General features: G+C 41.6%; 1 protein-coding gene across 4 annotated transcripts in view; it reads left to right on the forward strand.

The window, feature by feature from the left end:
* Nucleotides 1–14692, forward strand: part of p3h2 (prolyl 3-hydroxylase 2) — an 89893-nt gene that overhangs the window by 49336 nt on the left and 25865 nt on the right. For all 4 annotated transcript variants that reach the window (XR_002953551.2, XM_024420941.2, XM_024420939.2 and 1 more), the window contains exon 2: nt 11656–11808. Coding sequence is in view for 3 of the 4 variants with exons in the window: in XM_024420941.2 (XP_024276709.1) it covers nt 11656–11808 (153 nt within the window). In the remaining variant the exon portion in view is untranslated. The remainder of the gene's footprint in view (nt 1–11655; nt 11809–14692) is intronic.

Below are 14692 nucleotides of genomic sequence, written 5' to 3' on the forward strand. Positions count from 1 at the left end.
ACTTCTAAAGTTGTGGCAATATGGCTTAAGAACAACAAAATCAAGTTATTGGAGTGGCCATCACAAAGCCCTGACCTCAATCCTGTAGAAAATGTGTAGGCAGAACTGAAAAAGCGTGTGCGAGCAAGGAGGCCTACAAACACGACTCAGTTACACCAGCTCTGTCAGGAGGAATGGGCCAAAATTCACCCAACTTATTGTGGAAAGCTTGTGGAAGGCTACTCGAAACGTTTGACCCAAGTTAAACAATTAACGGCAATGCTACCAAATACTGATTGAGTGTATGTAAACTTCTGACCCACTGGGAATGTGATGAAAGAAATAAAAGCTGAAATAAATCATTCTCTCTACTATTATTCTGACATTTCACATTCTTAAAATAAAGTGGTGATCCTAACTGACCTAAGACAGGGAATTTTTACTCTGATTAAATGTCAGGAATTGTGAAAAACTGAGTTTAAATGTACTTGGATAAGGTTTATGTAAACTTCAGACTTCAACTGTATGTAATGATTTTGCCAAGAAATGTGTGTATTTCTATGTACGTAATAAAAAGGCCTGGGAATTGCCAGGGACCTCACATTTTGATATTATCACAATACTTAGGTGTGGATACAATATAAATAACTATTATATATGTATTGATTTGATGTTCCAAATGACAGGAGGCTGGGCTGAGGGTAGGACGGCTCATAATAATGGCCGGAACAGAATCAATAGAACGACATCAAACACATGGAAACCATGTGTTTGATATATATACCATCCACCTATTCTGCTCCAGCCATTACCATGCGTCTGTCCTCCCCAAGTAAGGGGCCACCAACCTCATGTGTTCCAATCACTATATACTGAGTATACAAAACATTAAGAACACCTGCTCTTTCCATGACATAGACTGACCAGGTCAATCCAGGTGAAAGCTATGATCCCCTTATTGATGTCACTTGTTAAATCCACTTCAGTCCATGTAGATGAAGGGCGGGACACAGGTTAAAAGAAGGATGTTGCATTAAGAATATTGCATTACGTCTTTTAAATCATGTTTAAAAAAAATTGGAGCGGTAGATCTCAGCCTGCCTTTTGACTCAAAGTGATCTTGACTCTGTTAACACTGTCAACGTTTTCCTTTACTGTGGCAATTGTGTTCGAATCAACCCAATATTAGCCACTTTCAATGCAACATACCGAAACAAAACAAACTATGCAAGAGATTTTGTTGTAGGCAGAACGCTGTCATGACGTTGGGACAACACATTGGAGTAGGATTCTATTTCATTGACACGCACTACTCAGCCCCTACTCTACACAGACCGGTGTGGCATAAACAATCAAAGCTTCAGTAGGCCTATATGCAAATAGACCATATGGATCTGTGCCATTTACTTTGAACTGGACTGTGTTTACAGCATGAGCGGTCGTGAGTAGATGCGCTTGTTTTGAGATCAAAGCGAGAGCTGCATGTAGCCACGTGTTCACATTTTTTGTTAATATCCTTTGTTAGTTAGTGAGTTGTTTGCCCAGTTCTAGATCATTTGAAGTCAGCAAAAGGGGAGCGAGGGCTTCCTACAAGAGCACAAAACATATACATTTCTAGACATCTTTGAGTCAGATAAATACCTTTTTTTTTGTCTTCAAAGGGCACTGTTGTATTTTGCCACAGGCTTGAATAAGCGAATTAGCCAATAGGCAGAGGGTAGCATAATTTGTCTCTGTAGTAATGGTATGGGAATATAATAATGCATTTGATTTTGTAAAGTCTTTTCTTGCATCAAGCAATACAACATTTTCAGTCACCTCTGTGTCTGAAGGATTCATTTCAACACCCTGCATGTTTAGTTTTTCTCAAAAGTCTCACGGAATGTAGGTCGTTATTTTTAATGGTAGGCCACTCTGGTAGGCCACTCTGGTAGGCCTACATTATGATCAAATGGCCACAGTAGCCTAAAGATAAAACTGTAACTTAAAGCGGGCACAGCCTCGGTGTTCACAGTAAACGTGCGCAGAAAGTTGCACGACATTTTCACTACGTTAAAGTTTGTTAAGCAGACCTGAAATTTGCTCAGTGTCAAAAATGTTTTGAAGGAACATGGGCCAGCATCCCTGTGGAACTCTTTTGAAACCTTTTTAGAGTCCACGCCTCGACTAATTGAGGCTGTTCTGAGTGCAGGGGTGCAACTCAATATTAGGAAGGTGTTCCTAATGTTTGTTATACTCCGTGTATGTACGCTGCAAAAAGACGAGAGAGCATGTGAAGTCAGGGAAATAAAAGTGCTGAAAAAATATTGACTTTCTATTTTAAAAGAAGACAGAAGAAGCTGTAGGATGAACAATACAAAATTTGTCCTTGGTGTCAAATATCCAACAATATAATGTTGTCCAAAAATAATATTGCGATATGTAACTACAATTTTTCCTAAATTTTCCTCAATTTTTCCTTTTAACAACAGTAACGCACATGTTTGTGCATGGCCATTAGTTTCCTCTTAAAACATCTGAACAATCTAATGGTGCCCAGATTATATCTGTTTACAATTTATTTGGTACTCTACTGGACTCCAAGCCTGGAAAGTTAGTGTTAGTATGAATTATACATTAATTATACCATCTTCAAGTTAAAATCATTTGTTTTCATAATTTGACTCAAATATTTCTGCTCATTGATTGAGTCACTTTACGATGCGCAGGACATGATTGATTGACATTTTTTTACTCTTATTTAAAAATATATATATATTTTGTTGCTCTTATCCATTAATATGTTGTATACTTATGGATTTGTATTTACTGTTATATGAGTGTAATAAATCAAATTTAAAAAAATAAAAACTTGATAAAAAGAGAACAATAGTGTGTTTAGCCATGAAAATTCTGCTATTTTGAATTATTGGACATTAATGCTCAGGGCAGTATAAGACCAATCTGATGGGGGGAAAAACAACTTTCAACCCTAAAAAACAAACATTTGCCCATAAAATTTGAAAAGTGAGATATTTGACTCACTTTTCAAGCAGATCCTAAATGTGCATGTGCTGTGTGTTTCATCACTCTAGCTTTTTTCAAGGTTTGACAATTGGCCCCCCGTTACAGTCTCCCCTACTTTTGAACTGAAATGAGCTGAGAAGAAGTCGTTTTATAGATTTACAACATAATCCCTTGTCTATTATACTCTTAACACCTCAGGTAATTGAACATTTACACATTATTTTCCTATAGGTGGGGTTCCCAATGCCAAAAACTCCTGCCTAGAAGACTGCTACTACAGCTAGTAATGCCCATTTATACAAATACATTGTTTGGTTTAAGCACCAGTGAGTGCATTTCCAATTTGATTTCTGGCCAGATGGAGATTCAATCATACTCCCATTTGTTGATGATTTACAGTACACACTATTGAATGGCTGTGGTAGTTTTCTTGGATGTTTTACCAGATGCTTTTATCAAGGTGCCAAGCAGTAGTCTCTCCACCCCCCCCAAACTTCAGGCAGCATCCATCAAAGCCAGCAGGTTTACAGTGGAAACTATGAACATGGTTTGCGATGTATGAACAGGCCACATTTATCCCTATTGTTACAGTTTGCCTTTAGCCACATGTTAATCTACTTACGTTTTTGGGGCATTGATTTTAAAGTAGCGGGAAAAGTACCTTTAATTCAAGGTGCCAGGATCAGTTCCATTCTCTCCAAATGGGTTCATATATTTACTTCCTCTCCTTTATTTTTCCTTGCCAAAAAAGATTGGCGTAAAGCACTCCCGATGTTGTGTCTATGCAACTAAGATGTTAAACTTATGTTTGGTCTACACACACACATAGCAACTAGACCACAACATCTTCTTGATATGACTACAATACTGTAGACATTCTGTAGTTTTCCTCCCTGTATGGCTATGCAACCCCAGTTCAAATTGGACTCAACCTTCGTAACATGAATATTGGGTTTGCAACAGTAAACTCTTTCTTGGTTCAGCCTAATCAGTGAATAACTACTGTGTTTACAGACCACTAAATATTATAACACATTATAAGAATACACCTAGTCTAGATTTAGTATATCTTCTGGTATTAACGTTACATAGTGACCTAAGAGATGACTGGAATGTATGCGAAAGATCAATGCAATGTCAATAGGTGATGATAGACTGTTGTCTGATGACGTCATGCGCAAAAGAATGTAGAGCACTGTCAGCGGCAGTCTGTTTCATGGTGTTTGTGACTTTACTGGAGACTGGAGAAACTACACTACCGTTCAAAAGTTTGGGGTCACTTCGAAATGTCCTTGTTTTTGAAAGTAAAGCACATTTTTACAGACGTCTCCCAAGTCCTCAACTGGCAGCTGCATTAAATAGTACCCGCAAACACCCGTGTCAACATCAACAGTGAAGAGGCGACTCCGGGATGCTGGCTTTCGAAGCAGAGTTCCTCTGTCCAGTGTCTGTGTTCTTTTGCCCATCTTAATCTTTTTTTTTTATTGGCCAGTCTGAGATATGGCTTTTTCTTTGCAACTAGAAATCCAGCATCCCATAGTCGCGCTTCTTCACTGTTGATGTTGAGGCTGGTGTTTTGAAGGTACGATTTAATGAAGCTGCCAGTTGAGGACTTGTGAGGTGTCTGTTTCTCAAACTAGACACTCTAATGTACTTGTTCTCTTTCTCAGTTGTACACCAGGGCCTCCCACTCTTCTTTCTGTTCTGGTTGGAGCCAGTTTGCGCTGTTCTGTGCTGGGAGTAGTACATAGCGTTGTACGAGATCTTCAATTTCTTGGCAATTTATCACATGGAATAGCCTTCATTTCTCAGAACAAGAATAAACTGACAAGTTTCAGAAGGAAGCCATTTTGAGCCTGTAATCAAACCCACAAATGCTGATGCTCCAGATACGCAACTAATCTAAGGAAGGCCAGTTTTATTGCTTCTTTAATCAGGACAACAGTGTTCAGCTGTGCTAACATAAATGCAAAAGAGTTTTCTAATGATCAATTAACCTTTTAAAATGATTAACTTCGAATTAGCTAACACAATGTGCCATTGGAACGCAGGAGTGATGGTTGCTGATAATGGGCCTCTGTACGCCTATATAGATATTCCATTTAAAAAATCAGCAGTTTCCAGCTACAATCGTCATTTACAACATTAACAATGTCTACACTGTATTTCTGATCAATTTGATGTTATTTTAATGGACACAAAAAATGTGCTTTTCTTTCAAAAACAAGGACATTACTAAGTGACCCCAAACTTTTGAACGGTAGTGTATGTTATAATTCCGTCACCTTCCACCTTCCACCTAGACCCTTCCATTTCGGGGCCAGTTGAGGACATGCAGGTTCTCAAGAACAATACCAGCAAGTCTAGGTCCTTCAGTGATATAAACACATGGAATAGCCCTACTGGTTATGCCTGGCCATGTACAAACACAGGTCATCACATCTTTAGAGATAATGGATATCATTGAAACAACAACAATCAAATCAAACAATGCATCTCATCGAAGCAGCGTTTCCTCTTAGATACTTCTCTGGCAGATGTTTGACTTCTAACTTGACCCTAGTTAGCAGTGCTTGGCAGCTATTCTCTTAGGGGCCTTAAAACCATTATTGGCTGCTGTTGTTATCATACAGGCATTACCGCTGCTGGAATGTGTACTATGCTAAGTCCTGGGGCCAAGGAACTCACTGGACAGTACTTCTTTGAGGGAAACCGTAATCGTTTTAAAGACCTTTTTCGCGATGGTCAAACTTCTGTCAGTGGAGGCTTAGCAGACTAGGCCGGGTGTTTAATAGCAGCAGTGAGAAATGTTTACACGTGTAACAGCCACAGGCATACATTTGACACCCCAAGCGCTACATGCGCTAAATGCTATTAGCGCGTAGTTAGGGTGTTGTTAGTCTACTGGTCCCCATTGAAGCCTGAATGAGGATGGAAGCTGTTTCCATTTGTGTCCTGACCTAGGATACAGTACTGTGGACTTTTGGCATACGGTAATTCCCGGCATGATTCCTCCGATAAAACAAGTAGAAGACAAGTACATTTTCTCAATGGGGTCAATCTCCATGCTAGCCATGAACAGATCCATAGAGGTGCTGGTATGTGTGCATCCAAAACCTTAGCCTGTTATTATAGACCCACAAGCTCTACTCTAGAACTCCGGTAGGCCCCCAGCAGTTTCCAAGAGTTTAAGGCTTAGGTTCTCACTCTTTGATTCTGGCCTTCTGTTCTGGAGTCCAGGGTACTAAAACTCAAACCATGACCCTATAGCCTGCCAATGACCTAGAGCAGGGGTCATCAACTAGATTCAGTCAAGGGACCATTTTTTTCTGGAGCGGATGCTTGGAAGTTCGGAACATACAGTAACTACAAATAATTTGTAGACTGCAAATAAATTGACTGCAAGAAGCCCAAACAGATATAATATTTGCGTAATTATTTCAAACCCTGCTTACATTTGTATGTGTCTCTATATTATGTGTGGGAATTCTTGGGCACAGATTTCCAAAATTAAAATCCCTTGGAGCTGACTTCCTGGTGTTTTTGCAGTATTTTATGTCCAACAGCTAAAATTCTCAACAAGTTAAAAAAATATATTATTAGTATTAATTTCTTTGCTCAGAAATCTTTGGGAGGGCCAAATAAAATCACCCATGGGCCAAATTGGGGAAACCCTGCCAGTTGGGGAACCTGACCTAGGGTCTTCTAGTCTAAGGTATTTTCTGTGTTTTAGAAAGCAGCTTACTTAGGGATTTTATTAATATGTGTGCAGGCCAGTCACTGCCAGATTTCCCCCAGTTCTTCCAAGTTTGTGGGAAGACAGTGGTTGCTGGTTGCCTGGTTGGTGATAACTGCTGACTCTAGTCTTGATGCCAACCCCTGTCTCTTGTCTCCTGTCAATTTGTGTCGGAGGGATACGTGCTCGTCATCACAGCCGCGCTGTGTCTTTGACCCGGATACAGCGCGATTTACATATTTCTGAAGTGAGTGTGAGGCTCATGGGGAGAGAAACATGCAAATGGCCGTTTGACTTGGCTTCTCGCCAATCCCACAAGGTTTTTACTCAGCGAGAATGCCAAGGCGGCCCGACTAGGGCTATAACATAGGTTTGTTTTCTGTAGGGAGGACAGAGTGAGGGTGCATACTGGGCACTAGTTATTTCCCCATTACAGGTGCACCTTTGAAATTCATGTGGGGAAAAACATGTGCTTACTATACAAGGACTCTGTGTTCGATACCTGATGGTTAATGGTAAGGTTGTTACGGTTGTTAGCTTTGAAGCGTAAACAGGTGATGCTGGTGTGTATTGATCATCTATTATTTTTTAAATATGAAAGGAAAAATCTAATATTTTGTTTTGGGAAACATCTTACTGTCCTAAGGAGCTGTTGATAACAAAGATTGGTAGTTAAACTGAAAGGTTGGCTGAAAGTAATTGATCTATTTTGCATAACTTACTACAAGAAGACTGTCTATATCAGCCTCGTAGTGATTCTGTGGGAAGACTGTGGTTTTCTCATTACCCCTAACCCCTCCTCAGATGTCCCCTTCTCAACCTGGTCCTGGGGTCCTATGTTTAGTAATGGACTGTCGCCAAGGCAACACAGCGGGGGACAACAATAGAGATTGTGATCTAGGAGTTGTCACAAAAATAAACTAAAGATGTGGCTAATCTAACATCACTCTTCAACACGAGTCTCCCTGCTTGATAATGGATATAATTGTGATATGCCTGGGAGTATTTGATAATGTTATTCCATAGTGCTATTTGGTCGTGCTGTAATCCCTCTTTAAAAAGTTGATCTATTCGCACTGGGCCTGCAATGTCATCCCGTGGGGGATATTTGGACTAATTTGGGGGTTTGATTTATGTGCAGATGTTTTTTGTGAAATATCAGAGTGATTGCGTCATGCTTTATTATACTGAACAAAAAATATCAACACAACCATTTCAATGATTTTACTGAGTTACAGTTCATGTAAGGAAATCAGTCAATTTAAATCAATGGCTGCTCAGTCCTGTATGTTGCTTATGGAATACCACTGAGGTCTTTATATGGCAGTTTTCATAGCGAACCTTCACCCTCACTTTGCTATGTTCTATTTAATTGCACAATTTTCTGAAACTGTGGTTTTTTTTTTACCTTTATTTAACCAGGCAAGTCAGTTAAGAACACATTCTTATTTTCAATGACGGCCTGGGAACAGTGGGTTAACTGCCTGTTCACGGGCAGAACGACAGATTTGTACCTTGTCAGCTCAGGGGTTTGAACTCACAACCTTCCGGTTACTAGTCCAACGCTCTAACCACTAGGCTACCCTGCCACCCCGAGGAAACCACTTCACACAAGAAAGATTTAAAACGATGTAAAAGCGTTACATTTGGTACTTTCCTCACTTTAATGGTTGTGTAGAATTGTGATCACAGATTCATGATGGTATTGTGGCCTCTCATGATCAAAGCCGGATGGCAGTGTGCTGCTGTCGTGCGTCAGATTGAGTCTCCTCCTCCGCTTTCTCGCTCTAGTCTCTCTCATGTCTCGAGACAATAGATCTGGCAGTGCTGAGACGCAGCTGTGTTGGTGCTGCAGCTGGACTTAATACCCCTTTCTCCTGACCTTGCCTTTCCGAGGCGTTAGGGGGAGGACTGGGAGAGTAGTGGAGCAGAACGGCAGGTGGGCCTAGACAGTCCACAGGTGGCTGGATTCCACCCAGCTCATCTCCTGAACGTCACAGCTCCGTCCTTGGCTCTAGCTCTCGGACGGAGAGAAGTCCGTCGGAATTCATCGTGATTACCGGAAAAGTGGAGAGGTCAGCATTTGGATGGGACACAAAAATGCCTCCACCGTCCCTCTGGCTGTCCTCTGGCCGATAGGTCCTTAGCCTGGGCAGCACGGGAAGAGGTGGACAGTGCAGGAATGTAGTTGATGCCAGTTCGCTCTTTGGCCTTTCAGAGGTAACCAAGCATGTCCACACAGCTTTTCTTTCCCCTGCTCCTCTCCGTGGCTGCGTCGCAAAAAGAGAAGGGGAAAAAAAGAGAGGAGATTGTTGATCAGCACAGCACCCAGATAAGGACTTTGCGGCCAGCCTTCCTAGTCAGGAAAGAGCCTAGATCTGACAGTGGAGTTACAAGCTTGGAGCCTGGTCTTTGGTCACAGACCATTCAAAACAGGACATGTTTTTAACGAGTATAGGAAGGATTTAAAATGAGCAGGATCATATAGTCACCTCCCTCCTTATGAGACGGAGCTAACGTTGCACCACATGAGACCCCCATCTAGACAGAGCTCACTGTCTCGTACACTTATTCCTTGGACGCTAAGCAGGAAGCCACCTCTGCTGCTTGCTCGCCCGCTACCACTGACCATAACCTCTCTCTCTCTCTCTCTTACCCTCACTGTGTGTCTCTCTGTGTCTCTCTCTTACCCTCACTCCCACACATCCCTAATCTCTTGGGAGTGTGTTATTGTATCCCTGCGATGTTGAGTGTCTGTCCATCTCTGTCCTGGGCATGTTTCTCAGGCCATGACATGCCACATCTTGATGTGAGCTATTGTGAAAGGTGGTTGTTTTTTCCGGCAATGTCCTAGAGAAAGATTGGCAAATATCTTGCTTTGTCAGGACTTGACAGTGATTTGATCAGATCTGATAACACCCTGAGAGCTCTTCATGCAACCAACACAGGACGCAACTGGGGCTGGAGCAAAACCGTACCTTTCTTTCCCCGTTGATGTGATCCAATCTCTTAAACTGCGTTTCCTTATCTGACATGAGCAGGCAGGTTAAACGTTCGAAAAATTAAAAGGCGACATTTGAGGTTTTACGACCCTTTTAATGTGAAGGGAGACAGGGAGGGATGGAGGGAGGGAGATATGGGCTTCTTAACTGTAGAGCCAACATTGTGTCCTAAGTACAGCGGTGCTTGTGAAGGCAGAATTAAGACCTCAAATTTCACGGCACGTGGGAATCCGCTCCGTCTGCAGCTAGCCTATTAGAGTGGGCTGTTAGTGAATGATGCTGTTAGTCTGGTTATATTCAACAGCTGTGGAGCCTTTGTGTCAGTTCCCCAAATGGTGGTGTGGGACCCACTGGTGTGTCATGGCTATTTCAGAGGAAAGAAACTTTGGCTTTTTCCATTTGTCAAAAAAAACAATGGAAATAGCATGTTTTCAAGAACATTCTTAAAGCTTTATGGTTTTGGCCAAAACATTTTAACGAGCTACTGTCTTCCAGAACCATTAGAAGACCACTACATTTCTGGGTAAATATGAAGCGTCAAACAGACCTACTTGTAGTCAATGATCCCTCAACAAATGTCACACAGGTCATTGACTAGTTAAAAACATGGAACCCAAGTGAGAGTTCAGAGCACTTCTTAGCGGAGATTGCGTCGGCAAGCTGCCAAGCCTGAGAAATAGCAGCGGCTGGCTTTTTTACTCTTTTTACCATGAGCTCATTTAGACCAGCAGCCCCGAGGTCTGTACAGTATCCACAGCATTTCTACTCAGACACCCCCACGTCTGTGTTATCTTGTTCGGGAGGCCTCTCTGATAGGAGTCAAAGATGCTTGACAGGCCCAGTTTTATCCTTCTGAGTTTATTCTTGATGCATTTGGTCTGGGATGGAAGAAAATCCTTGGGATTGGGATCATTATTTCATGCTAATGTGCCCAAATGTATGATTCCCACGTTTCCAGATGAAGGAAGCAAATCCATCATTTGGGGTGACATTGATGGTTTCCATGTCGACGGGAAGTAAATGGGAACAATGTGTCCTTCTAAAAGTCACGGTTCTTCTCGCCTGCTCGTCTTCCTGCTCAGCCAGAACCATTTAATATTGCAAACTAGATAACTTAATGAAGGAGTCTTTTTGTGCTCAAGTCAGCACTGGTTTTAAAGGTCTTCATTGATCTGTGGCTTGTGATATGCCACTCTCTGTTAGTGCAGTAGATTCTCCACCAACCCTAAATCTTAACACTATATTTTGTAAAAAAAAAAAGGTGTGAGGTCAGGTCATGGCCTTAACCCGTTCTTTGAATGGCACGGTACACACCCCATTTACTTCATTTGATTGCTTCTGCAGTCTCTGCCCTGTCCGCATAAATGTCGTCAAAGACTTTGTGGTCAGTGCCTGGGGGGAGGATTACAGGTAATTGAAGGGGCCACTTCAGTAGAAGTGATCATGTCCTTAGATCTCGATCTCGTCTCTAATGAGACGGTGTATCATCTTGGTGTGAGACCTGTGCCGTCCTCTATATTCCATGTGAAGGGAGTGGTGATGAGGAGGCGGGTCAGGGTGTGTCTCCACTCCCACTTCCTGAGGTGAACACTGTCATTAATATCCTCCACTGTCCTGTACTTATCTTGGCCACACAAGTATTCCATGTGGCCACACTGCCCTGCTAGAGACAGTTGGACTACAGGACTATATTATCTGTGTGTGGTTGATTTCTCCAACTGTGGCGCAATGACTTTGACCCTGGGAAAGGCTATGTTTGGCTAAAAGCAGCTATTTGTCAGCCAGGTGCAGCTGGTGTATGCTCATGTGTAGTGGTTTTCATGGATATCTGTGCTAATTTCTCTCTCTCTCACGTGCTTTCTCGCTCTCTTTCTCTCGCTTTCTCTCTCTCTCGCGCGCTTTCTCCCCCCCCACCCCCTCTCTCCTGTATAGCTGAAGCAGTTGGACAAGGCAGCGGCGGCGGCCCACACCTATTTCCAGGCCAACCCAGAGCATGTGGAAATGGATCAGAACTTAGAGCAGTACAAGGCTCTGGAGGGATCCGACCAGGACCACTTTGTGGACAGAGAGGCCCGACCTCATCAGGTAAGAGTGTGTAACTGCCTGTTTCTCGAGGCTAAGGTTACAACAATTCTGCTATCTTTTTTCCCGCAAATTCCCTGGTTTTCCAGAAATCCCAGGAATCCTCCAAACAGCATTTATGGGAATTTTGGGAAAGTTTGGAGAAAGATGCATCCCTACCCAAAGTACTCTCAATGGGGATTTTCCACTGAGAATGATTTGAATCTATCTTTACACAACTTGTTTGATTAGTGTACAAATTCAAGGCCTGTTTTATTACCTTTAAATGGCATCCTTCCTTTCCAACTTCCATGACGTACTAATCGATAATCAGACATGGTGATGTCTAAGTTGAGACAATATTATTTTCCCCTTCCCCCAATACAATCTAAACTCTACTGTCCCCAAGTAATTGTTCTTCTCTAGGAAGTAACGATAGAAGTAGCCAATGAGCTACATGGACACTGAAAAGACAATACAAAAGAGAAATTATAAACTAGGTGGTTCGAGCCCTGAATGCTGATTGACTGACAGCCGTGGTATACCGCGGGTATGACAAAACATTTATTTTTACTGCTCTAATTACGTTGGTAGCTGGTTTATAATAGCAATAAGGCACTTTTGTTTGTAGTATATAGCCAATATACCACGGCTAAGGGCTGTGTCTAGGCGCGCCTCGTTGCGTCGTGCATAGGACAAGCCATATACAACCTCCCCCCGTGCCTTATTGCTTAAATATAGCATGTATGTCAAGAATTGTTCGATGGGTGTGAGCAGTGGTGGAAAAAGTACCCAATTGTCATACTTGAGTAAAAGTAAAGATACCTATAAAAGAAAATGACTCAAGTAAAAGTGAAAGTCGCCCAGTAAAATACTACTTGAGTAAAAGTCTAAAAGTATTTGGTTTGAAATGTACTTAAGTATCAAAAGTAAAGATAATCGCTAAAATATACTTAAGTATCAAAAGTAAAAGTATAAATCATTTCAAATGGCTTATATTAAGCAAATCAGATGGCACAATTTTCTTGTTTTTTAAATTTACGGATAGCCAGGGGCAAACTAAGCATTTGTGTTTAATGAGTCTGCCAGAACAGAGGCAGTAGGGATGACCAGGGACATTCTCTTGATAAGTGAGTGAATAGGACCATTTTTCTGTCCTGCAAAGCATTGAAAATGTGACTAGTAATTTTGGGTGTCAGGGAAAATGTAAGGAGTGAAAAGTACATTATACTCTTTAGGAATGTAGTGGAGTAAAAGTCACAGTCAAGAATATAAATAGTAAAGTACAGATACCGCAAAAACCGACATAAGTAGTACTTTAAAGTATTTTGACTTAAGTACTTCACACCACTGGGTGTGAGTATGTGTGTGTATGTGTCTGTGCATATGAATGGGAGTGTGAAGGAGGGTGAATATGTGTAGGAGGGTGGGAGAGAATGGGTGGGTGGCTGCACGGGGTATATGCTGTATGTGAGTGAAGGAGAATGGATGAGTAAGTTGATATAGATGTGTGTTAATGTGTCTAAGAAGAATGGAGGGTGGGAAAAAAGACAGAAAGTTGGGATAAACTTTGCCTGTGTGGGTAAGGGAGGGCAAGGATGGGAGGGGGTGATAAGCTTTGCTTGGGTGTGGAAAAGGGGGGAGAAAACTGGGAGGCGGAGAGGGAGGATTTGGCATGGGCGATGGAGAGGGAACTTATACTTATCATCTCCACCCGGCACAGCCAGAAGAGGACTGGCCACCCCTCATAGCCTGGTTCCTCTCTAGGTTTCTTCCTAGGTTCCGGCCTTTCTAGGGAGTTTTTCCTAGCCACCGTGCTTCTACACCTGCATTCCTTGCTGTTTGGGGTTTTAGGCTGGATTTCTGTACAGCACTTTGAGATATCAGCTAATGTAAGAAGGGCTTTATAAATACATTTGATTTGATTTGAAGGAACAAATTAACTATACTACATGCTATACTATAATGTGTTTTAATTTGATTTTGTGGCTTGCAAACCTGCGGTAAAATGAATAAGAGTTCTGGACCGATTAGGAGATGATGTCGAGTCATTATTATTCCTTGTTTGTCATTATAGTTATGATTCAATGGTGGTTATGAAATGAAGAACGCAATCTGCTTTATCTCCTGAAGTATTGCACAAGGTTATTGCGGATATTAACTTAAAAAGTAGCTAGAGAATATTCACATTTTATTTAAAAACTTCAGAGAGAAACTTTTGACGGTATTGAAAAATCATCCCGTGGCTTTTTCCAAGTACCCTGGCATATGGTATATAAGGTATACCGCCCAAGCCTATTTGGCAGGACCAGGCTGGGCTTTCTCTCTTTAAACCCTCTTGCCTCTTTCTGCCAAACAGAAATGGGTGTACAGTCTTTCTATTGAACATTTTGGTGTTGGCAGGTCTCTGTGTTTCTTTGAGTGCCATATGCATCGTGCCTACAAAACAGTAAGTACCTAGCCAGAGCATTGAGTGCCAGTTCGCATTAGCTGAACCAGTGTCTGTTTTTAACACATTTTCAGCTATTACCATTCCAAATAAAGTGCATTACCATTCTAAATCAAGTGCATTACCATTCTAACCATTCTAAATCAAGTGCATTACCATTCTAAATCAAGTGCATTGCCATTCTAAATCAAGTGCATTGCCATTCTAAATCAAGTGCATTGCCATTCTAAATCAAGTGCATTGCCATTCTAAATCAAGTGCATTACCATTCTAAATCAAGTGCATTACCATTCTAAATCAAGTGCATTGCCATTCTAAATCAAGTGCATTGCCATTCTAAATCAAGTGCATTGCCATTCTAAATAATGTGCATTACCATTCTAAATAAAGTGCATTGTGTGACTGCTCTATGTGTAAATGGTTCTTTGTGTTGGTGGTTATCCGTGATCCAAGTCTTTT

Source organism: Oncorhynchus tshawytscha, linkage group LG05 (assembly GCF_018296145.1).
Source record: "Oncorhynchus tshawytscha isolate Ot180627B linkage group LG05, Otsh_v2.0, whole genome shotgun sequence".
NCBI classification, from domain to species: Eukaryota; Metazoa; Chordata; class Actinopteri; order Salmoniformes; family Salmonidae; genus Oncorhynchus; species Oncorhynchus tshawytscha.